Below are 27,519 nucleotides of genomic sequence, written 5' to 3'. Positions count from 1 at the left end.
ACTTTTCCTCCCACTCTTTTTCTACTTTTATAGTCTGGGAGTAGTCTATCCTTGCGAGCCTAATTACAGCTTGAGATTTAGCTTTATATACATTTTAAGTGTCTGATTGCTTACTAGAGTCCTATATTTTGGTTTAATTAACTGTTTTAGAGTTTATGCATTCAGCTATTTAATTTTAATTTGTAAATAGTCAAAATATGATTGTAATATTCATTTTGTTTTTTAAATGTTGGTGACTCTCGCGAGGCGCTCGCGGGGATTCGACCCTGCGCGTATCCCGGGGAGGATGTACTTCCTTTTCGACTCAAGACCTGCTCACGAGATCGTAAATTTGGTATTAAGTTAAGAACAGTGTTGTCCTTTAATTCTGAACAAAGTAACATTACAGAAGTTGATTGTTGGTAAAATTGACGGATTTGTTCTATTGAATAAATCAAGCAAAATTATTTTTACGATCTTGTGAGCAGCTCGCAGGAGTCACACACAATACTCTGAGGGAGATGTACTACCTGTTAAGCTCTTGCGATCTACCCGCAAGAACGTGCAATTGGAATTTGGTTAATAAGTGTTTTCTTGTAATTCTGAACAAATAAAGACATTAGAGACGTTGATTAGTTTGGAATAATGTATTATGAATTGTTCTGTGAAATACATTAGGCAATACTATTTTCACGATCTCGCAAGACACTCGCAGGTATCTCGTGAGAGATCCTGGAGAGGAACCCCACCCTAAGGAAAGGTTGTTTTTGGTTCATTTGGATGTCTTAATTCAGAAGAAAATGTTAATCCTTTTGCTTCATTTCACTATTGGATTTTGGTGACAGTTGGCTTGCTCTCCTTTCCCATTTACCTCTCATCTAAAAGATGTTTTCATAAGATTCAGATAATTAGCCTGGGGCTTCTGCACCAAGTCAGCCATCTCAACCATCCAAGGAGTTCTTGGTGTGGCAATTCTTTGTAATGAGACAAGATACCAAGAATGTTTCTGCGAAGTATGTTGCCTGTAAACTTTACAGCAAAGAGTTCAGCCGCGGTAGCAGAAATAAACAATATAGCATGAATACCACAGGGATGTGGCGACACCTGAGGTCAATACATCTGCAAAGACTTGCACTGGCAGAGTTTGCTTGTGCTGTGGCGCTTGGCAACTTTACAGGGCTTCAACATCATTTGCTCCTAGAGTTACTGTGCCTACGGAAGTTCTTAGTGCACAAGCGGACAATAACCTGGCTTTTTTGCATAAAACGCAATTTTGCTGCTTGTATAAGCAGATCATTTTTTAATTAGCGACCAGCATGTAAGCCCAGGAAAAGCTTGTTCAAGAGCATTAGTACCCAATAGGCTGTTTGTAAAAAAAAAAAAAAAAAAAAAAAAAGTTTTCTGTACGTTTTGCTCCTTTTTGTTTTTTAAAAGATGCTTTTGGTGTTTAACACTTCAAATTGTATATTTTTGTCTTACCCTTTAAAGAACAAATTAAATACCAAAAAAAGTTTACAAAAATGTTTGAAAACCTCCCATAAATTATAGTTGTTTAAAACTTAACAAAAATGCCTCTTTTCAGAGCTACTATCACACCCACTTACTGACCTATACAGCCACTCGCCCACCTACTCTGAAAGGTTAGATGTCACAATTAGGAAATCTAATTAAAAAAACCTTCGAAATTCATTTAAGAAAGCAAACGTTACAGGGCCGTTATAGTTAGGAAATGGAATTTAAAAACCCTTAAATTCACTAAAAAAAGCAAACGTTACAGGGACGTTCTTGTTAGGCTATTTCACACATACAAAACCAGTGAAATTCAGCAGTCTTAGTCACCTGAACTAACTATAACATACGCCTCCCACAATGCACTGCTTATGACCTCATATAATATGTCACTCATGACCTGGTCAGTGACATTACTGATGGCATCATTCACACACCCACTCAAACACCCAGAGAAACTCTCTTACACAACCCCTCCGATACCCATTTACAGACTCATCCAACCACTCACTCGTCTGCCCACGCGGCCACTCGTCTGCCCACGCGGCCACTCGTCTGCCCACGCGGCCACTCGTCTGCCCAGGCAGCCACCCATACAGCTACTCACAGACCCACTCACTCTCCAATACAGCCGCTCAGGTGATATGTTTAGAAATAGTATAACTAATTACTAGTACAGAAAGAATAATAATTTAACTTATGCTGTTGCTTAGTATATATCTTTACGTCTCAGAAACATTTACAAAAAACACTCGCGGGATGTCAGTCACCTTGTCATGAGGATGTAATGTGTGAGGTCATAAGCAGTGCATTGTGGGGTTGTAAGTTCTAGTTAGCTCAAGTAACTATAACTGCTGAATTTCACTGGCTTTGTCCGAAGGGAAATCTTAACCTAACTATAATGTCCCTGTAACCTTTGTTTTTTTTCTGTGAGTATATATATATGTGTGTATATGTATATGTATATATATATATATATATATATATATATATATATATATATATATATATATATATATATATATATATATATATATATATATATATATATATATATATATATATATATTCATTCATTCATTCACTGAAAAGACCATAGGTTTCATGGGCGTTGTAGTTAGCTGGACGTTTCACTCGTACAAAACCATTGATATTCCCCTGTTATAGTTAGTTCAGCTAACTATAACTCGCGCGCCCACAATGCACTGCTGATGTCACACATGACTTCCCTCATGACTTCCCTCATGACTTCACTCATTGAATGTGTTTTTCTGAAAATTACATATGATTTATATATAGATCTCAAGGTCGTTGGAAGAATAAATGGGTATATAAGTGTCTAAATGGATGATTTGTTTTTGAAAAATTGATTGTATAACTGACTAAGTGCATCTTAGTGAATACATGGCTTAGTGAGTAATGTGTAATATCTGTATCAGTCTCTCACTTTGTGTATAAGTGGCTGCATAGGTTGGTGAGTAGCTACATGAGTGTCTATATAGGTTATTAGTTGGTTTTTTGAGTATCAGTATGAGTGTCTGAGTGGTTCGGTGGGGGTATTACATAGTGCATAGGTGAATGAATGAGTGACCCACTGTTTGTATGTGTTGAAGACAGCATGTGTGCAGGACTGTATGGGTGGATGAGTGTGCATGGGCGTGTTAGTGAGTGAATGACTGTCTCAATAGTGTCTTTACGCGTAACTACATATGTTTTAAACTAGCATATGTGACTATTGGTGTATGTACATGTTTTACTGAGCATGTCAGACTTCATTCTCACATGACTGAGAAAGATGATGTGAATTTACAGAAAATATGCTCTCAGTTTAGCTTATAGATCACCTTCCAAACCTCTGTGGGAAAAGCATGAGAAAATAGTTTTCTCTCAAACATGATTCATGATACCCCAGCAGAAGGCTTTTTCACATGGTAAAATCACCTTAGAACACACCATAATTCCTAAAATGAGTATGGTACCATCAACAAATGATTTATAATGTAACTAAAGGCTTAAAACCTTCTATTCACTGCAATGCTTTTTAATGAGGTGCTATCATGTATATTGGTCCCAAGATGGCTGCCAACACTTCTTGGATGAAGTACTTACAGCCAATCGGATCTCACGATAAGATGTGTGGTTAGGCTCCGCCCAGATATATCTATCTTTTTAACTCTAATTTTCTCAGGAACTACAGAACGGATTTACACCATTTAAGCAAAGGGCACGAGTCTGAACTGAGGACTACCTCTTTGCCAAATTTGGTGTAATTCCGTTCAGCAGTTTGGGCTGTAGCTGTTAACAGGTCCTATGGGAAAATGCATGGGGAAAACGTGTTTTGGGACCCCCCCCTTTTTTCTCAGCCCCCGCTTGACGAATCACCGTGAAATTGTCAGGAGCGGACCGGAGCTGGCCAAAAGTTTGGAAAATTTCGCGAAGATTCGTCAATCGGCGCCAACGTTATTCCAAATAGAATGTTGCGGATTTCCTATGGAAAATCGGTCCTAACTATAACTACCTACTGACGACTGCCAGTAGGTAATATATGTGTGTGTGTATCTATGTATGTGTGTGTACTTATCTATATCTGTGTCATACTGGCTTTGTTGGGGCGTTACCACATTAATAGATACCGCCACATGTACTATTTGAATGTTACAACCCCATTAGAAGCTGTAAGAATAATATTAATATTCCATAGCATTCATTAAAACTATTTAAAAAAAAAAAAACAATTGTCATATCAAGGTTGTCGATTAAACATGTTGATTTCAAAAACGTGTTGGTCTTTATTCACAATCTAGAGACCACAAAATGTAGACATAGGACCCACCACAAGTGTTTCCTGTACTCCATAGCCCAGGACCAAAAGCTCCATCCCTGGTAGTGCTTCAGACAAGCCAAAACCTCTCTCAGGATCAGGGATTCAGTCCTCTTTCTGGGGATGCAGCTTCACCTTCTGCCGCCCCACAACACATCTGAAAACTGTTGTACCCATGTCCCTCCTTGGGGCACCACAAGCAAAAAGAGCATTGAAATTAGCCCTTGTGGGGCCTAGTCCGGCAGATTGAATGATTAATGGGCTGGTTTTCTTCAGTGTTTCCATTTATGACTTCAGCCTTGCACTATGGGCTTTATTTTGACTGCCTTGGTTCCACCAAGAACTTCCATGTGTGGCAGAGATTTTTGTGGGCCTGAATGGGAACCACAAGATCGGTCAGATCTAAGGGGACCAGCATCTTCTATGTGCTCCATCTGTGTTGGCAGTGAGTGATACTTTTACTCCTTCCCACGTGCAGGAGCTCTGCATTTTCCCCTGCCTAAGCTCCTTGCCTACAGGGGGAATAAGAGGTTGGGGCCCGGTAAAGGGTGCTCGGGGGCCCTTTACATTGCAATGCCATCCAGGGCAGAGGACCACTCTGGGGGTAGGAAAGTCTGCGGACAGGCGGAGGCGGACAGACCGACACCTGCACTTACATTGCCCCCACTTTTTTTCTGATGTATACACTGGTTTCTGGCTATAGTCAGGCTGGGTCCCTGCTAATCAGGGCCCCAGTCTCTCCGTTCTCTCTAAACAACTATGAGTGCATACTAGATGCACTAGTGATTGGATACTGTGGTACCTTATGAGCCCCTAGTATATGGTACCCTAGGCACCAAGGGCATAGGCACTTCACAGGCCCACCAGGAGCTGAAGCATGTATTCTGCCACCCCTGGGAAGCAGACTCAATCTGACACCACAGGCCTGCTACTGCAGCCTGGGTGAGGTAGTGTTAGCACTCCTCACTGAGGTATAGGTTCCTATATCTCACCATACACACATATATAAACCTATCAGTCACCCCTAAGGCAGGCCCTATCAATCCTGAGGGCAGGGTGCTTGGTTTACAGTGTGAGGGGGTGCCACTGCATGAGCAGGACCCCTCTGCAGCTGGCAGGGTCTATTCCTTGTGGCTGTTTGTGGATGCGGTTAGACCATATACTCTTAAGTGCATTATAACCTCCCGGTTAATGCTAACTTTGGAATGACTGCATCAAAACATGTCGTTTTTGTTGTCAAACATTTTGGAATCATACCCCCACACCAGTAACTGGTGTGGGAGTATGATCCCACCCTTCTAGAGGGGATGACATGTACCTACTGTGGTAACACGGTAGAAATCTGAAAGAGCCCAGGCATCACAAAATGGATGCCACCAGCACAGACACTGGGCTGCCCTCCTGCTGCTGACTGAAACTCGCAGTGGAGGAGGCCCAACAATAAGCATCCTGTCACAGGGAGGTGTCACTACCTTCCAGACAGGATTTAGTGTATTGGTGCTGTGTGGGTGCACTTCTAGAATGCTTTGAAGTCCTGCACTGGGGGAGCAATAGGCTCCTCTGTGCATATGCCAGCTCAAACCGGTTCACGGGCTACCTGTCCCTGCTCTGGCGCGAAACTGGACAAAGGGAAGTGGGTGTAACCACCCCCTACCCTGACCCTCCCAGAGGATGGTCATAGAGCTAGTCCCTCCCCTATCTTCAGCATAAGATAGCTAATTTTACCATTGCAAAGTAGATAACCCTGGACGAAGCTGAAAACTGGCCCTTCGACGTTCCACTACCTTTGGAAGACAGAAGAATTTCCCTTGGAGTCAAGGAGTGACTCCCCTGCTTGGCAGGCACCAAAAACTTGAATCAACGGTCGCAAACTTTCCCACTCCCGCCAGAGTCCGAAGTCCCTGCAGCCCCGGAAGTGGATTTCCTGACTTCTCGACGGCCATTGTGAGTCCCCAGCAGAGCTGAGGCGAGTGGACCCCACGAGTGACTACGAACAGCAATACCCGGGTACCATGCACTATTGTCGAGTGCAACCCCTTCACGACGTTCTATGAACTTGTGCATTGGACCATTTGTGGCCCAAGCCTCCAGCAGGTTTTGCAGCGAAAATCGGAGGCCTACCCCATCCCGAGTGACCGTGGTCTCCTGGGAAGCATTTCCTCAAGAGGCGTCTTCGCGATCCCATGCCCGTTGGCTTGTGGGTCCCCCGAAGACTTTCTTATTGACTCAAACGGCTCCCCTGGTTGCTCCAGGCCTGCCCTCACTTACCCTCGCTGGGTGAGTCCCTCAGACCTTACTGGTCTGCACCATCGACTTTCTTCACTCTACACGAGACTTGCTGTTGCCAAGGCTTGTTGGCTCCAACCCGGTTGCCGACACCGCCATCAGCTGCAGACGTTGTAGGACACTCCGAATCCAGCTGCTGGTCATAGTCGATCTCTCCTGGACCTCGTGAGCGAAGAGTCAAAACACCCTTGATCACCTGAAAACACCCGACATCCGTGGGCATCCATCTTCCTGGCCCCGGGTCACTGACAAGTGACTGTGAACACTGTCCCTTCAATTTTCAGGTCTTCAGCATCTCGAATCCACCCTTGGATTCCACCGGACACTTCTTCAGTCGCCGTAAGCAGCAAATCTTCTTTGGTCTCCATAGACAACAGCGACGCGACGCGACCCGACACCAAAAGACACCTATGCACCCGGCTTACCTGGGTGAGGTAACTCGTGCACTCCGGTGCCCTAGTGTGTGTTGGCCCTCAAAGTACTTACCTTGTAAGTGGCTTGCTTGTAGACTTCCTCGAAGTACCCTAAAACTTTAAAAATCAAACCGCGACTTGCTCCATTGTAATCAATAGGGAACCGGCGGCTGTGTTCACACACTGCATGCGTCTCGCGTGGGTCTGTTACTTACCTGCTTTCACTGTAGTGAAGCCCCAGCGATTCTACAGTCCCTAGGCCTTGTCATTCTGCAAGTCGACTTTCCTAAACCTCTTTTTTAGTATATGGTCTGGTATGCCCCTAGGGCCCCAGCCATATTTGTGCTTAACTTATTGTGAAACGTTGATATTTGAATGTGTTCCTGGCTTCTAATCTCATAAAGAGATATTAGTAGAGTGTCTAGAAATAAATACATATATATTTGATATATATGACTGTGTGGTGTCCTTTCATTTGGTAATTCAAGAGATTATAAGGTAAAACAAGCTGCTTTACATTCCTCTGAGACTTAGCCTGAAGGCTGCTCTCCACAGCTACCACTAGGATAGCTTTCTTTAAAAGGTTGTCTTAGACCAATCTACCATAAGAGTCGAATTGGCGATCAGATGATAGATCAGATGAACGCATATATTTGGCCCCGCCTAAGTCCATCCTTACAGGACATCAGTTGGCTTCTCCTTTCAGCAAGGCATCCTTTTTCTTTCCTCGCTCCCAGGTCCAGGGCCTTCTCAACTGTCTCTCCCTTGTGTGGCTTTTTTAAGAAGGGGAGTAAATGTTTAGGGATGAGGCACCCCTGGCCAATCCTGGTATTCCCCATCAGCCCTCCACTCCTGTCCAAACCCTCCTGCATAGCATTCTGGGACAGTTACAAATGGCAATGTCAGGTTGTCACTTGTAAGACATCCCATGAGAGTTTTAGCTCTGCCACTTGATGACTCCTTCCCATCAAAACTTGAAAGGTGAGCTCCTGCTGTGTTGACTCCATAGGTCTGGGTTTCCTCACTTGTTCCAGCAGGCCTGGGCTGTAAACCCCAGGGACAATGTGACAAGCTAATAGATTCAGATTTAATCCCCATCCCTGTGCTTTCCATGGAACTAGGTCAGCCACTGTTAATTGCCCGTTTGATCCTTCTGCTGGGGAGCAGAGGAATTACTTTGCCCAGTAGTCCGGACAAAGTTCTGAAATCTGATTTTGAGCTGAACCAGGGAAATATGATGAATCTTGAAGTCCCATAAGACGTGCATGTGTTAATGGAGTACTGCAAATTCAAACTCTTTACACATTTTTTGCTCCAGATTGAAACCTCACTGGATATTGTAGGCCTAAGTAGCACTAAACTGTACTTTAGTGCAGATTTCACCTATAATGTATAATACCCCTGATTTTTCCAGTAAGCCGTACAGATCCACTCTATGCTTGGTACCAATCCCTGAAGAGTCCCTTCTGTGACAGGCTGCCTGTGCATTATGGTAGTCTCACACTTGCAGCCTGCATACGCTTGTGTTCACATTTAACCAGCCCACTGTCCCCTACCATAGCTGCGTAGCAGCGGCTTGGTCTTAAAAGGTGAACGCTGGTGGTTAACGTGCTCAGTCCAAATACTATGAATTTAACATGAGACTTTGCTAGTGAGACTTACAGTAAAAGTCAAACAGGGTTGTCGAAAGCATACAAATCCTGGTGTACTATATGGGCGGAACCCATTTGGTACAGTACTAAAATGCTCTAAAGTCTCTCTATTTTCAGACCTTAAGTCTATTGCAACCAGAAGAGGGCAGGGAAGTGGGAGGTTTTAAGCCGAGGAGGATGAAGGAGAGGCCAACCTGCAGATGAAAGAGGCATCTTTCAGATCTCGTAGACTATTTTTTAGATACGATGTTTCCAGTAATTTAGAGCAGGATGACGAAGACTAATAAATGGGAAACCTGATTAGAGAAGATTGACGTTTTATTCAGAGGGTGTAGAGGCCTCCTTCGTACTTCGAGGAAGAATGCCTTGGTGGACGACCTAGTGGCTTCAATGGAGGGTTGCAGAGGGGTCCTTACCAGAGAACCTAATTCAGCGGCAGCGAACGCAGAAGTCCTCTTTCAGACTATGGATGGAGGTTTAGTGGAGGACTCCTCTAGGAAAGAATGGAGTAACCTGGAAAGTGTTTTCCACTGAGAGCTTTTGGACTGGAATGGGAGTTTTCAGCTTGAGTATCTGAAGGATCTCTTAAACCAGAAGAATATAGGTAAGGGCAAGTCCTTGAGAGCGTGGAGAAGGATTTGGGTTCTACCTTGAACTTTGACAAAGTCGTTCTGGAGAAGGTGGGTAAAGTCCTTCCATGATAATTGGGGGTTCTCAAAATAGGTCGGCAGATTTGACCATTTTATTGATATTTTGACCCCCTTCTCAACTGTGGTGTGTAACGCTTCTGTAGTTATTGACAAATGCTAGATTTCATTCTTGTTGATCATTTTGATTTTCCTTTGTAATGTTTGCTTGCAAAGCACAGAGAAAATTATGCTATGCGACTGTGTATCTTCTAAGCCTGTTTGTTTTTTGCTCGTCCCATAACATACACATTTTTCTGAACCCCTTTCTTTTCTTTCAGAAAAACACCTGGTGCTCCTCCGAGATGGTAGAACTTTGATAGGGTATTTGAGAAGCATCGATCAGTTTGGTAAGAAACGCCTTGTTGTTTTTGTGAGGTTGCATTCAATTCTCTTCAGTTTTTTGCCCACAGATTAATTGATAAAGTGGTTTCAAATAACTAAACATAAAAACCACAAGTTGAAAAATGCTGCAAATGAGATGCGGCAGAGACTGATATTGTAGAAAAAGAGTACTAGATATTCTAAGATTGAGAGTGAGTGAGGTAGTCCTTTGTGCAAAGGAACAGAAATTCTACCCATCAGGAACTGGATGTTGTGCATCATTTCACACGCTGATTTTGTTTTTTCTCAAGTATATCTTTTAGTTCTCACAACTCGTATATACAACATATTGACCTCCAATACAGCATGCAGCATTGTAGTGCAACATTATGGGGTACATCTCTCTTGCGGCCTGTGCATGCTTGAGGTCACATTCTTGTCAATTTGTCTGCTACATCTAAAGTAAATAAAGTAACAATACTGCATGCAACATTCACATCATCCCCCCCGATGTAAGACAACTGCATAGATCAGAAGGACCTTACCCACTCCCACACATACCACCACCAGTCTGCACTTCGCCATGCCTGTGTTTTAATCTATTGGGTTAGCCTGTTTCCCATTGCACCCCTCTTACATCTAGCTGCACAGGTTCATGACACTCCCAACAGTGAGTACATATACACTTTCCGGTCTATTCCCATCAAGCGCCCTATTCATGGATCCGATTTTGGTTCTAGTTTCTCCAAATAAGTGTCCCATTAATCAGGGGGGGGTCATCACTTCCCATCCCTGAGCCACATATCCATGTTAACCGCCATTATCTCCTCCATCCTTCCTTATGCCAAAGATCCAGAGTTGGAGCCATTTCGGATTTCCATGCAATGGCTATACGACGTCTCGCTAACACCAAGGCTAAGCTCTGAAAACGTACAAGGTGCTTTGTCAGTTTAGTAATTTGATGTGCATCCAGTAGCCACTAAATGTGTCCATGGGCAGGATAGAAGTAGTCACATCGGATATGCATTGTGTAACCGATGCCCAAGAATGAGATTTTGTTCGGCAAATCCATACCATGTGTACGAAATCTGCAATCTCTGCCGAGCTTCTGAGACCAGTGATCTGTGCCCTTATGTACATTTTCCTTATTTTGTCTGGGGTTAGATATGTGTGGTGCAGATAATTAAATTGGTTGAAACAGATCAGTGTATTTCTAAATACCATTTTACCTAAGCTCAGACAACAAACCCATAATTTTCCCAGTTTGTCAGTCTCCAGGCTACGCTCCCACCAGTCTGAGTGCCTGAGACCCCTTGAAGGGTTCTGCAATAACGCCTGGTATAAATCGGTTATGACCTGCAGGGCTCAAAAAATCATAAATATTTTACTAGACCTGCAGGTCTAGTAACTTTAATCTACTCGACCTAACTGTAATGTACTTGACCTGTGAACTGGTCTCAAATGGTGTGATCCTAGTCAAATATTTTGTCTTATGGAGCTGCCTTTTTTTTTTATCAAATAAGAAAGCACCTTCAAATATGCAAGTTCACAATTTCTGCTGTACAAATAAAACTCTTTATTTACTAGATTAAATGTTTGCTCCATACATAATAAGAATCAAACCCATACATAGGGTACACATGATCGCTGGCTTGCATCATAGTTCACTAATAGCATTCTCATTTGGGCAGGAGTAGTAATAATTGCCAGTTCATGTTTTAAAACTCACTTTTCATAAATATATTACCTAAGCATGATGTGGTAGTACACTATCATTTACAGATATCATATTTTTCCATTAAAATAGCCACAAGACTTTCCCACTAACCTGTAGTTTTACTGATAAGTGCATAAACAATTTTAGGGAATTGGGTTTCAGCAAAAATATTTAAAATTTGCACATCACCAAGTAAAGTGTTCTAATTTGTTATGATCCTATAGAAATATTTTTCTCACCACAGAATTACAAAAATGGGTCTCCATAACTAGTGAAATATATTTGAAATGTTTGAACAGTTCACTTAGCTATTTCAGTGTTGTGTTAGAAAAAAGCCTTTAGTTCACTTTACAAAATCCTCTAACTTAAGTCACGCAAAGAAAAATAAATGTAGGAAGACAAACTGACTTTTGACCTCTGTCTCTGACAGCCAGTAAGTGTGACAAGAACAAGATTTAAAGGCATTTTTTATTGCTCTTTCACTTTGTGAGCAATAAAGATGCCTTTAAATCTTGTTATCTGGTCACATTTGCTCTGCTTTCAGAGACAGAGATCAAAAGTCAGTTTGTCTTCCTACATTGACTTTGTGTTCTGTGACTGAAGTTAGAGGATTTTCAACTTGCCAGAAAGGGCGAGTAGTCCCTCAAAATAGTTTGTCCTGAATAAATCTTGCTCGACAATGCAAGTGGATTTGTCGAGCCGTGACTCGTTTTGTCCGTTCGTTGGACATAATCATCTTCTACTGTCCCAGTGTTTCGGGTTTCTCTTGTTCTGACCCCCATGTCTGCCCCACCACCCTTCTCAGGGTGGAATACAACAGGAACTGCCCCAGTCCCAGCCCATATATGCAGTCATCAATCTTGACCGACCGCAACTTATTGTCTTCTGCCAAGTCTGCCCTCACCTTTGTACGTACTGCTGTCCATCTATCAATTTGATATGGTGACTTAAATTGCCTAATTCCTGATATTGCTCATTGTAGGAGGCTTGGAGCATAAGGCATCATTCTTTAGCTATTATCCATCAGTATGAACTTACAGGCATTCCTTCCACGACTGGCAAACCAGGCTGTTCTCATCAGACCTAGGATCACAACATCAATGTATTGCCTAACACAGATGTAGAAGGGGGATGGGAGCACACTGCCTCGCCTCCCATCACAGTTAACATTGTGGTAAATGCAGTTCACAGTAAATGCTTATGTTGATATTAGCTGTAGTGTTTCACCAATGTTTGTGCAGGTTAGTGCTGTACATCTCTAGACACGTGTTTCTGGATTTTACTCTTCACCAGTAGAGATGAAAATAAACTAATTTCATCAGGTGTTGCTGAGAAAGCGGTCACAATCCTCTCAGGTCTCAGTACCTCTCACTGACTGACAGGTGCTTCTCCAAAAGCTCGTCGGCTCAATGGCTCAAGGGAGCCTTTTCAAACAGATGGAGGGTTTGCAGTACACTGCCTCACTTCCCAGCACAGTTTACCCCTTCGCATTGTGGTAAATGCAGTTCACAGAAAATACTTTATTAGCTGTTTGTAAGAGGGCTTCTGTCCTGCGATGGGAAGCACACCGAATATTGGATTTGGCCATTGCGAACCGGGTGGCCATCTCAGTGAAACATCTGACAGACTTTCAGAATGACCATGTGGGTACACTTGTGCGCCCTATCAGATTGTCACAAAAGGGAGCTCCTCCTGGACCTGTTATGACAATTTGTTAGTTACTGGTGACACACCACCCTAGATCTAATTGCAACCCTGGAAAAAAAGCAATGCGATTATTATTCTTGAAGCTATTGCGAACTGGGCTCCAAGGGCAGGACCTTCTCAATTACATGATTAATCACCCTTATCTGCTTTTTACCTTCATCCCTTTGCTTTCTGATATTAATCCCCTCAGCGTAGCCGTGCCACTTTTCGTGCACTGACCTAGTCTCGCTGTTTGGAATCCACCAATCCTGCAGAAGGTCCATCTGTTAAATAAAACGTGCACATCAAGTTGCAAAAAAAGAAGACACTCAAGGGTTGGTGCGAGATGCAAGGAGCAATCTTTATTTAGGAATAAAATATAAGCCAGTATCGGCACTGTTTACAATAAATGTGGGCGTACCCCGAAAGAGCTTGTGCACATGAATGCTCGTGGGACAAACGGTGAGATTGCTGTACCCCAGAAATGTGATTACATCACTCATTTATTTTTGCTTTACCTGGTTAACCTCCCAATTTAGTTATTTGTTCAAAATGTTCCTCATTCTGTCCAAGGCACTTGGGTCATATATCTTGATTCAATTATTTCTTGCGAATCCTAAATAAAAAGAAGCGGCAATTTTCTTTGTCTTGATAACTCCATGTTACGACATGCTAAGCTTTTTAGTTTATTATGTATTTTGACTGTCGGAGGTCCGTGTGAAGCGCACAACCAACTTTTCAGGCTCTGTGCCGCTTTATACAATTTATAATAAATCCCTGGCGCATGACTTTCAGATGCCTCAATTTAGAACAGTGAAAACAACTCTTCACATCCCTTTATTTTGTACCCTCTGAATATCGCCGTGCAATATCTACATCACGTCATCATTTCATGAAATGCCCTGGGTAACAATATAGATTGTCCTCCCTTTATTTCTTTTCGTTATGCCCTCCAACCAGATCACATTTCATCTCAAATGACCTACTATCCTCAGTGCTTTAAATCAGCAGAGATGACCTTTGATGCTTTTTTTTTTAAAATCGCGTCTTCATCAGTATCGGTCATGTATTTCGAGAAATGATGTAGTGTACTTGAATGTTTTCAGAATTTTCTTCAAAGCACAGAATTCAGACAACTCAAAAGGTGTTGGGTGTCAAATAGTAAGCTAGGGTACTTGAAAGCACTGGTCTGATACTGACTATCCTATGTTAGTTTTACTTCTTTCTTAAATGTGTGGTTTGTTTTTGCCTTTTTGTGACTGTATTAAAATATTTATCTGCTGACAAAACTATTTAATTTGGCTCCCAGAAGATGGCGCTAAATATTCTTAAATGCTTAGAGTGAGCCATCATGTCTTTTTTACTGTCGAGTTTTCGTTCTAATATGCGTAAAGTCGATTAGATACAATTATGTCTGTTTTGCAAATGGGAGTGTCCCTGTGCAGCGCTATTCAGAGTTGATAATATTCAGTATGTGGAGCAAGAGAAAGTGGCTGGCACCTGTGAAACACCTGCCCCTTTTGGAAACAAATGAACGTTTTCTTGATTTTAATTTTTTGAGGGTTTGGAGTACAGACAGGACAATAGGAAAGCTGGAATTATGTAATAATTACCACAGCAAAGAGTATTGACCAGCAGGTTATAGGAAGCTAAGAGGTATTACAGTCCACGTGGTGATATTCAGCCTGTAAACGCCCCGCCCCTCCTCCCACCACCACAAACCATCTGGGTTGCTATACATTGAGTTTGTTTACTATTTACAGGATGAGAGGTTATTGAAAGACTAGAAGGGAGCGCCCCCTCATGTTCTTTAATTACAGACCTATAATGTCCAGTAGTTGGTGTTAGAAGTCAATGTAAGCACAACCAGATTAGCCTGACTACTAGACCTCCATAGGTTCTCTCTGGATAGAACAAGCATTGAAAATGCAATAGGTCTCGCCTTTGATTAAGTTAAAGCCATTTACTTTGCTAATGGTATTGTATAGCAAAGCAAATGGCTTTAACTTAATGAAAGGCAAGACTATTACATTTTTAATCGCTGTTGGATTGGCATCTCATCCTCTCCCTCAGAACCAACGTCACCACCTGCATGTCCAGCTTAGCAAACTGGATTAAACAGAACTGCCTAAAACTCAACACAGATAAAACTGAAGTCTTTATCTTCAGGAACAAAAGCTCTCCATGGTTTTCCTCCTGGGGGCCAACAGACCTGGGACCCACTCCCACTGACGGCGCCCAAAACCTCGCCATCATCTTGAATAACAGACTCACAATGGCCAAAGTGAACGCTGTCACCTCTTCCTGCTTCTTCATCTATGTAGGATCCACAAAATATTCCAGTGGCTCCCCACTGACAACAGACGCACGGTCATGCAGGCCCTTATCACTAGCAGACTAGACCATGGCAACACACTCTACGCTGGCATTACGATTTAGCTCATACAAACACTGCATATCACCCAGAACGCAGCCAGACTCCTACTCAACATCCCCCGCAGCGCGCACATCACATCCTACCTCAGAGAGCCACACTGGCTACTAATCCACAAGTGATGCCAATTCAAACTGCTCACCTATACATACAAAGCCCTCCACAACGTTGGACCTGCCTACCTCAACCACAGACTTCTACGGACCCACTAGGCAACTGCGCTGAGCCACATTCCACCATGTGCAAATACCTTGCATCCGCAGGAGCAAATCAGCATGATGCTCCTTCTACATCACTGCAAATTCATGGTTACCCCTCGGGTGATAAACGTGCTATACAAATCATAATATAACATATGGCGCAAGGAGGTATCCGTGAACAGTTTTGTTGTGCTAGATGGAAGGAAGTAAAGGTGTGTAAGGAGAACGAGGTAGTGCAGGGTATGTGAGCTGTCAAGAGATGGCGTGGCGTCCACTGTTGTATTGGGAGATAGTGGCTTGCCGGACGATGTGGCATCCATGGAATGTATTAGATTACAAGACGTGGTGGGTATTATGCGAACAACCAGGAGGTGGCCATTGTTCAGGGTTGTAATGGGGCGGCAGAGGGGTAAATGGTGACGAGGTGACCGGAGATGCTGTGGGAATGGGTGTCGAATACGGTACAATAAGGTGGCGAAGGGGGTGTTTATGGGGTACAAGGACGAAGCAGAGTGCGTAGTTATCCGTGTTGGGTTGGCTTCACCGAGGACAGATGGTGTTGTGTGATTTGCCAGAATGAGGTGGTGGTGGTAGTATAGTGATTGTGTGAGCTGCCAGGAGTAGGACTGTGTATTGTTCTGTTAGAAAGCGGGGTCAGTATGCTTTAGCGTGTCATGAGATGGTAGGGTTGTGTGAGGTACCAGAAGAAGGCGGCAGGTCAGAAGGATGGAAGGGGGGGCGTCTCCAAAGTATGAGAAGGCGGGCTATGGCGCACTTGTGAGGTGCTATGAGACAGTTGTGGTAGTGTGAAGTAACAGGGGAGGGTGCTCTGGGATGCCAAGGGAAAGAGGGTGGTGGAACGGAATGCTTGTGATGTGCCAGGAGGAGGGGTGCGCAGTTTTACTACGAGAAGACAGTGGGCTTGAGCGGTTTGTGTATACACACGGCGGCACACCCCCTTCCTTGGCTGCAGCCCTTAGAGGCGCTCTACTTTGTCACCACACACCTGACAGGTGTGGGGGGGGCGGGGGTTGAGATGTCCCTTCAGTCGCAAGGGATGAAGAGTTATCAGCGAGTAGTTCACAGGGCATTGTACGTGGGTGTTTTGCTTCCCCCCTTTCCCAAGAGAAACACACAATACTGCCTCTTGGCAGATAGCGGCGCGGGATAACGGACGAGAGAGGGAGCCAAGGTGTTGTGAGGTCCTAAGCTTAATTGCGGGACTTCGCGACCAGGCATCAAAACAATGCAGCTGTTCCACTGCAGAGACCCCGTGCAGTCAAAGGTGGGCGCCGTTGACAGGCAGACCTCTGCGGTCCGGTGCTGCGGGCTGAGTCCTGTTCCTTCCTGGGTCCTGCCGGGGTGGTGCTGTGCCTGTGCGCGGCGCTTTCACCGTGTACGAAAGCGCCTCTCGGGCAGCCGCACTCCGCTGTTCCGATGTCACTGCCTCTCTGGCAAAATGGCGTCCAGCGACAGGGTCTCCCCGCCCACCCCGCCCACCCCGTGTTATGTCCATGTGCCTGCCAGTAGGACCCCGGCTTGGATAGCGGCTTCCTGCGGGGTCTATGTGCCACTCGTGCTCTGATGTCTGTACTGGGGTGACTGTGTTCCTGGTCTGGGGTAAGGAGGCTCACGGCATTGGTTGGTGCCCGGGCTGGTGTTCGAGTGTGCCCGAAATGAAATGGTGGCTTGTTTGGGTATATATTTACTGGCCTGGAGTTCATTGGTACCTTAGGTTGTATTAAAAGTGGGCTGTTGTTAAAAGGTGTCTAATTTGCTCCTTTTAGATTGCAGGGTTTGCGTTGGAGATAGAAGATCCCTTTCCTTGCAGGGAGTTTGATTTGGAGTTAGTGTGCACTGGAATGTGTAGTACAAGGACTGGTATTGTAGGGTGATTGAATAGCGCGCATGTCGGGAAAGCGAAAGCACGCCGGTCGTACTCCGGCAAGCTGCATCCACGGCATTTTCGTTGCAATGACAAAAGGCTTTGCAAGATGGCGTCTGACTGTACGCAGTGTGACTGACACGTGCATGCTGTTTACTTTAGACAAATGGCTAGAGCAGCCATCTTTGTCCATGCAGACGCGTGCATGAAAGCCTTTGGGAGAATTGATTGCAAAAGGCACTCGCATGGTGAGCGCTGCGCATGCGCTGCTATCGCCAGGCGAGACCTAAAAATGCACCCTACCATGTTACTTCACAAGCCAGACAAGAGATCCGCTAGGACAGGAAAGCAGCCTACTCAAGTTTAAAAGACTGAATTAAATCTGCAAGGATTCCAATTTGACCAGCAAGTCGCTGTAGATGTTGACAGAAGAGACCAACAGTGTGATGGCCTTTTCGGGTTAGCAACGTGGCGCTGGGTCCTGTAGAGACTGACTGAGGCAGTGATCTTCAAACTCTTTGTCGCCCCCCCAGTGGTGTTAAAAAAATAATAATTAAAAAAATAGAAATCATTGCCACCCCCCATGAAAATGCATTTTTCCCAAATCATTCTAAAACATTGACCATCTATAAATATGTATAAACATATGTAAATATTTCAGCTATTTTAAAAATACTATTAAATACTTGATTGCCAACATACTATTCTGATTAGTCCGATCTTACAAAAGTGGAAAATTATCATTCAGTGGCCTTCCCCCTTTGACACCCGCTCCCAGCCATCATTTGAAAAGCAAAAGGTGTTAGTAATGGCCCATTGCAAAGTAGCTTTCTGCTACTCTGTTTTCTTTCTGTTAAAACAAAGCACTCTTATCGGCATGATTCGGAGGGCTGGTGCTTCGTATGGACGTGACAGACGGATTTGAAGTGGTTTTCTTTGCCACAGCGTTTTGCACACCTGTCCAAGGGCTGAGCACTTCCAATCGTGGGGGTATGCCTACCCACACTGGCAGCATGATCTTGCTGGTTCTGGAAGCCATTGTTTGTTTTTGTCTTTGCATATCCGGTGACTGCTACCTATGGCCAGCAATGACTTCGTGGTGTTCGCACCTGCTTCCATATCAGCCTCTTGTTTGTCAGCACGTTCTTCTGCGCGGGTTGTGGCAAGCATCTTGGTTTGAGAGTCTCAGTATGATCCTTCAGAAGGCTTCATATTTACAGCCGTCAATGATCCTGAGGCGCATTGTTTTCCCGTTGGAAAATTCAGAGAAGCAACAGTCTTTTGATTCTAGGTGCTCAACAAAGCCATCCATTCACTCTCCTGGTTGCTGGCGAGCCCTTCCGAATGTGCTCATAATCCATGTTGATGGCAGGGCCGAATTTCTTGGTGAATTCATATTTTATTTTCTGATACGTGTTGGCTTCTGTCCTAGGGAATTTTCTTGAGGGCCTCTTTGATGCCATCCCCTGCAAAGTTTTTGAGCTAGCCAATCACTTTGGTGTCATCTGATTGTCCAAGGCTTCTATGAAGTCATTGAATTTCTCAATCCAGTCAGCCCACCGCAACCCAGTGTTGTGCTTCTTGGATGTGTCGAAGGGGGGCACTGGCTTCAGGAAGGCTGCAGCGTCTTGTTCGGACTATCTGTCAGTGGACATGGTAGCTCGCGGCTAGATGCGCACCTTGTGCTTACAGTGTAGATGGGACGCGTGCAAACAGTCACGGTGTCCACCACGCACCAGAGACAATAGTTATGTGTTGGTGGACAGTGCAAGACGGTAGGGAGTTAGCCAGGTAATGTCTCGCTGTAGAATGGCCACTAGTCAAATATTGCTTAAAGGTACGGGCAAAGTGGTGAACCTTCTCAATTCAAGATGGCTCCAGTAAATGGTAGAGCCTGGATGCTGGTATATGTTTCTCCAATTCAAGATGGCAGGCACTGGCAGCAGGTGAACAAGGCCTGGGCTGCTGGCACATGCACTAAGGCACTGTGATGTGCAGGAGGAGCCCTAAAGGTCCTCGCTGTGTGCAGGGGCATAGCTGAGTTTTTGGCAGCTGTAAGGGTGCCAGGCAGGATGCTGCAAACAGGTGGTGTGGTTTGCATACAAGGTGGGAGGTCGCTGGCATGCAGGTGCAATACCTGTGCTCACAGAGAGCTGCTGAGCATGCTCACAGAGAGCTGCCGAGCACACTCGCTGATGAGGTGTAGGGGCATGTTGACTGCCGCATGAGTGGGCGATCCCGCTGTCTTTGCCATTTGTCATGACCAAGTGTTCCAATGAGAAACGACGCTGTGCTGGCTGTGAACTTTCTTTATTCAAACTCTCATTCGGGGCAACAAAATGCTCAAACCTCTGCCGTGCCACAACTAACTGTTTCGCCCAAAACCTTGACCCCCCCCCTCCCCTTCCCTGGCCGGCTGTGTTACTGCTTTGGTCTGAGGCAAACACAGGGACCAGTAGAGCCATACTCTATAGGATGGTTCCACGCTCTCATCTACTCTCCTTTGCACAAGCTCTGCGAAAGAAGAACCAGTTTACAAGCCCTGCTCCCACATTCTGGTGTTCGTCCTGGCTGCTCGACACCTCTTTTGTAGTTGAGATAAGCTGCATTGTTACTGTCCATGCTGTGCCAGTTTTGTGAGTAGAAGATCGCTCTAATGCTACTTCTTCTGTACTTCAGTGTTTAGTAGAACCTTGCATTTCTGCTATACCAGTACCTGTGTTATTGAAACTTGCCCTGTCCAGTCTGTGCTGTGTGTATGGAAAAACTTGCACTGCTGCTACCTTTCCAGTATACACTTTGGGGCACGCTTTCCATATCTTTGGAGGATTGAGGTGGGGGCATGCACAACTTAATGGCTTATTTACTATGCCTTATTTTACTAACCCAACAGCAGTCACATGGGCCATTTTCCTTTGTAGCACAAGGGCCCACAGCGGCGGCGGTTGCTGCTAATCCGATATGTCTGGGCAGCGCGGGGAAAAAAACTAAATGTACAATTACCTTTTACTGCTGGCCACCGCATCCGAGATGTCCTGCTCCGCGCCTGGCTGCTCCTCTGCTCCCAGCACTGCTATCCCCATGAGCAGACTCCCCACGCAATTCCAACGCTGCTCTCTTGCTATTACCTAGCATGAGAAAAGTGCTAGGATTGAGCGAAGCGGACTGGTTTCACGCTCCAGCAGGGACTGGGAGCCTGTGTTCTGAGCACTGCTGATATCTCCATGGAACAGCCTGGAGATATCCAAGTGCGCATGTCGGTCTGGCTGTCCCAAGACGGACGGTCAACAGACACGTGCACTTTGTGCCTGCCACTCCTCCTCCTCCCCTGCTGCTGGAGCTGTGACATGGCCCCGCCCTAGACTCGGTGGACTGGAAGTGAAAAAAGAAATGATAAATTCGTTTCACTGTCATTTTATTTTCTTCTGTCTGCTGCCTTTCAGCAGTGGGAAGACGTTCCTCCGATATGGCGGAGGAGCTGCCCCTGAGGCCACATGGCATCTGTGCTATGCTACGGACTTGGACATGATGCTGCGTCTGTCCATTTTGTTGATGCTCTGCATTTTCGAAATGAGCACCAGTGAGCGACTATTATTCGCTCCTCTCAAAAATGTTGTTAATGGATTCTTCGTGCTCGTTTACCTTGTGTGTTAGAGGTATTTGATTTCCATGTTCAAACATTCTTGAAAGAACATACAGCACATTGTTCGATCACAGACTTCAAAGTAAACGTCTGGGTTTGGCGGCTCGGCGTTTCACAGTGGTCCGTTTGTGCACCTTATTAAAATGTGGGTTGCCATTGTACTCGACGCCAGCCTCTACCCAATTAACAAGGTCATTAGTTATCTGAGCGAACACCAATTATTTCATTGCACATCACATCCACAAAATATTTTTTCCTTCTCTTTTGATATCTGGGACATGTTTCATGGAATTCCATTGCTCTACATATGATGCATTAGCCTTTATTTCCCTGGTTTTGCACTTGATATTGGTTATTCAGTTTTTCACACAATGTTTAATATGCGCATTCAAGACCAGCATATGTCAGCCTGATTTTAGTTTCAAAATCTTGTTGTTGAAATTTTTTAAAGACACGCAGAAATGGGAGTTAATCTCATTGACATATCTTAATTACTCACCTGCTGAGGGTTAAACCCCCATCTCGCACTGTACTTAAATAAATAAACATCAACTAAAGAAGAAGAAAAACCTAAGGCCCCATAAATAACCTAAAACCCCTACTCTCGACCCAATAGCAACCCTTATGCAGGGGTGGGGCTGAGGGCAGATCCTATCATTTGAGGTTACTTGTGCGAGTCCTGATCAGGAGTCATATAGCAAGTTCAATGTCAGTCAGCCTACGTCCAGGTGTTGAGGCTATGTGGTGCAACGCGTCACATAAAAGCTGAGCTGACTGTTGCTCCTGCACTGCCCTGGGAGAAATCAAATTTGGCGCTCCCTTTCACCTGCCATCTTTAATTGTCAGTGTGCTGGAAAAAGGGGGCGGGCGTTTGAAGGGGACAAGAGTTAATAGCCAGAAGAAGAAAAGCGCACAAAATGTAGACAGGGTTGCCAGCAACTTTCAGAAACCATGGTTAACACACCTTTCTTTAGAGCCAAGGAAGAGGGAGATTGCTGGAGACTGCTACGGTTCCTCTCTGCAGGTCTGCACCATGGGTCCAGGGTGCCCATGTTAAAGGCCAGCTCTGCATGGGCGGAAGTCTGTAGGAGTGTTATGTAATAGGTGTAGAGTTTAATGGGAAAAGGTTTAGGCCCCGCTGTTTTGGGGGAAGTGTGTCGAAGGGACAAAAGGAGGAGGGTGATTAAACACGTAAATGCCAATCTGAAGAGGTAATCGAGGAGGGTCTTCCACCTGCCTTTAAATTTACTCTCTGAATGGGCTGAGTTTTGGTTTGTTTGCTCCAAGCAAGGGTGAACCAGAGCTTTTTAAACCAAAGAACGGTAAGAGACTGAACCTTCTTTTTCCAGTGAAGCACATTTTCTGTAGCGCCTGACGTATCTTGCGAGGACCCATTCTGTTGAAGTCATGCCACAAGTGCAAAGAGGAGGGAGAGAACAGTCATCCTTGTCTGGTACCACAAGATATTGGAATGGTTTGGAATAAATACCTTTAATCCTAATGGAGACTTGGGGAGCTTTGTATGCTGCAGTGATTCTACCCATCATCTTTGGGCCCATCTGTATTTTGTCAACCACAGTACCTAGGAAGACCCAGTTTACTAGGAAGACTCAGTTTACGCGAACAAACGCTTTTTTAGGGTCAAGTGAAAGAATGACAGCTGGGGTTTTCCTTCTCCCCACTTTCTCCACTAGGCAGACAAGTCTACGCATGTTGTCTGCTTCTTTTCTATGGTGGATAAACCCAATTTATTCTGGGTCAATTAACCCTGGCAGCAAGGGCTCCAGCCTCATTGCTAAGATTTGAGTGTAGGTTAGCATCTGCATTAATGAGAGCAACCGGTCTATAAGATGCACAATGTGTAGGATCTTTGCCGGGTTTTGGTATTAATGCAATTTCAGAGTCGCACATACAAGTGATCACACCTGAAGTGGGTGAGAATGAGTTGAATAGGGTGAGCGTGTGGTTAATTGGAAGGGAAAGAAAAGATTTGTAGAACTCCAGGGGAAAGCTATCTGGGCCTGGCTTTTAATGCTAATCTTATTTCTGATATGTCTGTGGGATCTTTGAGGGCATCTATAAGGTCCGTGGAGGCGGCGGACCAGGGGCCGTCATCAAGATCTGTTTTTATCTGAGACTTTCTTCAATCAATCAAGGTAATTGTAAGCGCGCTACTCACCCGTGAGGGTCTCCAGGCGCAGGGGGGGGGGGGGGGGGGGGGGATCATCGATCTGTTTAGCCAAAGAGCCAGGTCTTGAGGGTCTTCCTGAAGGTGTTCAGGGAGGGGGCGCGTCTGATGTCTGCCCGTAGCTCGTTCCAGGTCTTGGCAGCAATGTGAGCGGAGGATCTTCTGCCTGCTCTGGCTCTGTGGATGAGCAGGGTTTCAGCCAGTACGAGGTTGGAAGATCGTAGGTTTTTTTTTTGGGTACATGGAAACTGATTCTATCGTGGAGGTATTTGGGTCCATTGTTGTGTAGGCGTGAGTGAGGATTTTGAAGGTGATTCTTTTCTCCACGGGGATCCAGTTGAGTCTTCGTATGTGTTGGCTGATGTGTTCGTGCCGGGGGATGCCGAGGACGAGTCTGGCGGCGGTGTTCTGTATTGTCTGGAGTTTGCAGAGTAGGAACTTGTTGTAGGAGAGTAGTGTCTGCTATCCTATGGTCACCCCAAATTTTTGCTTTTTGCTTCACTGGTTTTTGACATATTGAGGCTGTGGGCCTGCCAATCAGACCCCCAGCCTGCTGTTCTCTCTACTAAATTAAAACTATGCACCCTAGGTGCATAACCAATTGGAAGTGGATCACCCTGTCAGCCCCTGTACCAGTGTACACTAGGTACCCAGGGCATTGGTGTACCCAAGGCCTGCCAGGGGCTGAAGCATGTATTATGCCACCCCAGGCTTGGCCTAACAATCTGACACAACTGGCTGATCACTCAGCTGGGGTAAGTTGGTGTAATCACCTCTTACTTAGGTGTAGTATACCTATACCTAACCTTAAATGGGACACCTGGTAACCTATAAGTCACTCCTATGGCAGGCCTTAACAATCCTGAAGGCAGAGTGCTTGGTTCCATGTGAGATGGTGCTCTGGCATGAGCTGAGCCTGTCTGCAGTGGTCGGAACAACTTCCTTCTACTGTTTCCAGATATCGTCATACCATATACTCTTAAGTGCATTATGAACCTCGCGGTTAAATGCTATCTTTGGTTTGGCTTTATCAAAACATGTCGAGTAAGGTGTCATACGAATTGGAATACTAACCCCTCGCCAATTCTGGCGACGGGGTTAGCATTCCACCCTTCTAGAGGGACACGACATGTACAGTACCTGAAACCCGGGTAAAATCAGACATAGCCTCAGCTCCACAAAATGGATGCTGCCACCACAGACACAAGTCTGCCCTCCTGCTGCTGGGAGTCCTTCCAGCTTGGGAGGTGTGGACAAAGGGTTTCCTGCCAGGGGAGGTGCGTGCACCACCCCAGACAGGATTTTGTGTATTGGTCAGGTAGGGCTTGAAAGAAACCAGACATGCCTGTGGCTCACAAGGAGCCTCGGTGCATATGCCAGTTCAAACCGGTCCTGGGGCACACCAGTCCCGGGCCTGGGGCGAGCTGGACAAAGGATTGGGGGTGTAACCACCCCCCTTCCTGGTCCCACCCATAGGGAGGGACCTAGCAGGTAGTCCGGCCCCTAGAATCCGCTTAAAGGTAGGAGCTGTGTCCTAAGACTTCAGACATCCTGGAATCAACTTAACACTAAGAAGAAGACGGGAACTTCGACGCTCTGCTGCACAGAGGACTGAAGCCAATCTCCCCTGTGGTCAGGGAGTGACCACCTTGCTAACGCAAGCACCATCCAGCGAATCAACGTCTGCTTTGCCGCCGCCTCCCGCCGGAGCCCGAGCCCAGAGACTGACAAGACCTGGACCTCCAGACCTCTCACCGCCCGATCCACAGTCCCTGAAAAGAAGAGACCCGTGGAGGCACCGAGACACGTGGAGCCAGCCATCTTGAAACGACCACGACAAGCTGACAAGTGCAACAACCGAGGCTCCCTCCAAGTTGTGCTTTGGGATCTGAGAAGCCCAACCCTCGAGCAGCATCTGCACCAAAGGTGAGCCCTCCAGCATCTCCACGATCTGCGTGGGGCCCTTCTGCATTTTGCCACTCGACGCGCCTAACCGGTTGCTGGCCCGCTGGCTAGTAGCCATCTTGGCGACGAACTTCAAGAAATACACCGCTGGTCTGGTTGCTCCAGACTGGCCCTTGCTCCCCTCCAAAGGAGCAGTCCTTCTGACCTTGCTGGTCAGAACCATCAGCTTATTTCATCTCCTACAACAATTGCTTTTGCCAAGGCTTGTTTGCTTCGATCAAGTCGCCGACACCGCCGACAGCGAGAGCCTGCGTGGGACAGCTCGTGAACCGACTCCTGGACGTCGTCGACCTCCAGGGACCACGTGGCTGCAGAGTCAAGCTACACCTTTCTTCCTGTTTGCACCCGACATCGCCTGGTACCCACCTGGTGCCACGCTGGTCACTGGCTAGTGACTGTGAACACTGTCCCCTCTGCTTACAGGTCTTCAACATCTCCGATCCACTCTTGGATCCACTGCATCTCTCCCGGACCGACCGCCTGCAGCATCTTTGTCTTCAAGCTCCACGGAACAGATAGAAGAAACCCGACGCACTTCGAGGCCTATGCACCCGCTTCCTGTGGGTGAGGTAAAGCTGGCACACCTGTGCCCAAGTGTAGTATTACATCTCTAGTGCCTGTGTTCCAAATCTTGAGTTCCTAGTCCATCCGGAAGATCCTTTTTCCAGTAACTTTGTACTTTTTACGCACCCATTGAAACCTATGGGAGCACGCGTGTGACTATTTGCTCTGCACACGCCACCCGTGGACCTCCTGGTCACTAACTGACGTTAGCTCCTTGTAGGCCCAGCGATTCTAGAGGCCCTAGGCCTTTTCCCTTTTCTGTTCGTGGTACTTATACCACTATTTTAGTATATGGTTCGAGTGGCCACCAGGGCCTATCCATATAAAGTGCAACTTCTGTGTATTCTACTGTAATCTTGTTTGACGATTTGTGCTCCTGTGCTCATAAAGAGACTAGGGGTTACTTTGAGAAATAAATACATATATATTTTGAATATATATCTGTGTGGTGTCCTTTCATTGGTATAAAAGGGGGTTGCATTTGGTAAAACAGCTGGCTTAACACGCTTCACGAGTTTAGCCCCAAAGACTGCTTAGCCTACGCTACCACTAGGGCAGCTAGTCCGAAAAGGTTGACTTACAACCACACCATAAGGGTTGCTTGGCATGGTACAAGGTGATCACTTTAACTAGTGAGCATCATATACCAGGCCAACTTCTCACACTTGTTGATGCCAGCGTAGAGTGCGTTACCATAGTCCAGTTTGGTTGTGATGAGTGCGTGGGTGACTGTCTTCTTTGACTCAGGGGGGATCCATTTGAAGGATTTGCTGATGATGCGGAGTGTGTTGAAGCAACTGGAGGTGATGGCGTTGCCCTGTCGGTTCATGGTGAGTGATGAGTCTAGTACGATGCCAAGGTTTTTGGCGTGGTCTGAGGGGGTAGGTGGGCTTCTGAGGGCAGTCGGCCCCCAGGTGCTGTCCCATGCTGCAGGGGTGGTACCAAGGACGAGGACTTCTGACTTTTCGGCGTTGAGCTTTAGGCAGCTGTTGGTCATCCAGACTGACGTCTTGCATTCCTTTCTAGAAGTTGTTTGGCGGTGGTGGGTTCTTTGGTGAGGGAGTGGATGAGCTGGATGTCGTCAGCGTAGGATACGATGTTGAGGCAGTGTTGTCGGACGATGGCTGCGAGGTGGGCCATGTAGATGTTGAAGAGGGTCGGGCTCGGTGATGACCCCTGTGGGACTCCGCAGGTGACTTTCGTGGTGTCGGAGAGGAAGGGTGGCAGTCTGATCCTTTTGGCTTCTTCCAGTGAGGAATGATCAGATCCAGTCCTGGGCTGTTCCTTGTATGCCTTTGTCGTGTAGTCTGGCTACTATTGTGCGGTGGGAGACGGTGTCGAAGGCCGCTGATGGGTCAAGTAGGATGAGGGCTGCGGAGTGGCCTTGGTCCAGGGGGGTGTGGATGTCGTCTGTGGTGGCGAGTAGGGCGGTCTCTGTGCTGTGGTTGCCTCGGAATCCGGATTGGGACTGGTCGAGGACGTTCATCTTTACGATAAATCGTGTCAGTTCCCTATTTTCTCTGCAACTTTGGCTGCGAAGGAGAGGAGTGAGAGGGGCCGATAGTTC

The 27,519-nt window shown here is 45.9% G+C and overlaps 1 protein-coding gene across 1 annotated transcript in view; it reads left to right on the top strand.

The window, feature by feature from the left end:
* LSM1 (LSM1 homolog, mRNA degradation associated) overlaps positions 1 to 27,519 on the top strand; it is a 260,403-nt gene that overhangs the window by 67,739 nt on the left and 165,145 nt on the right. The window contains exon 2 of the mRNA XM_085633731.1: positions 9,628 to 9,696. Within this exon, the coding sequence (XP_085489857.1) occupies positions 9,628 to 9,696 (69 nt within the window). The remainder of the gene's footprint in view (positions 1 to 9,627; positions 9,697 to 27,519) is intronic.

This window comes from Triturus cristatus, chromosome 11 (genome assembly GCF_964204655.1).
Source record: "Triturus cristatus chromosome 11, aTriCri1.1, whole genome shotgun sequence".
In the NCBI taxonomy this organism is placed as follows: Eukaryota; Metazoa; Chordata; class Amphibia; order Caudata; family Salamandridae; genus Triturus; species Triturus cristatus.
Note: the sequence above shows the minus strand (reverse complement) of the source record. Positions and strands in the feature narration are given on the sequence as shown.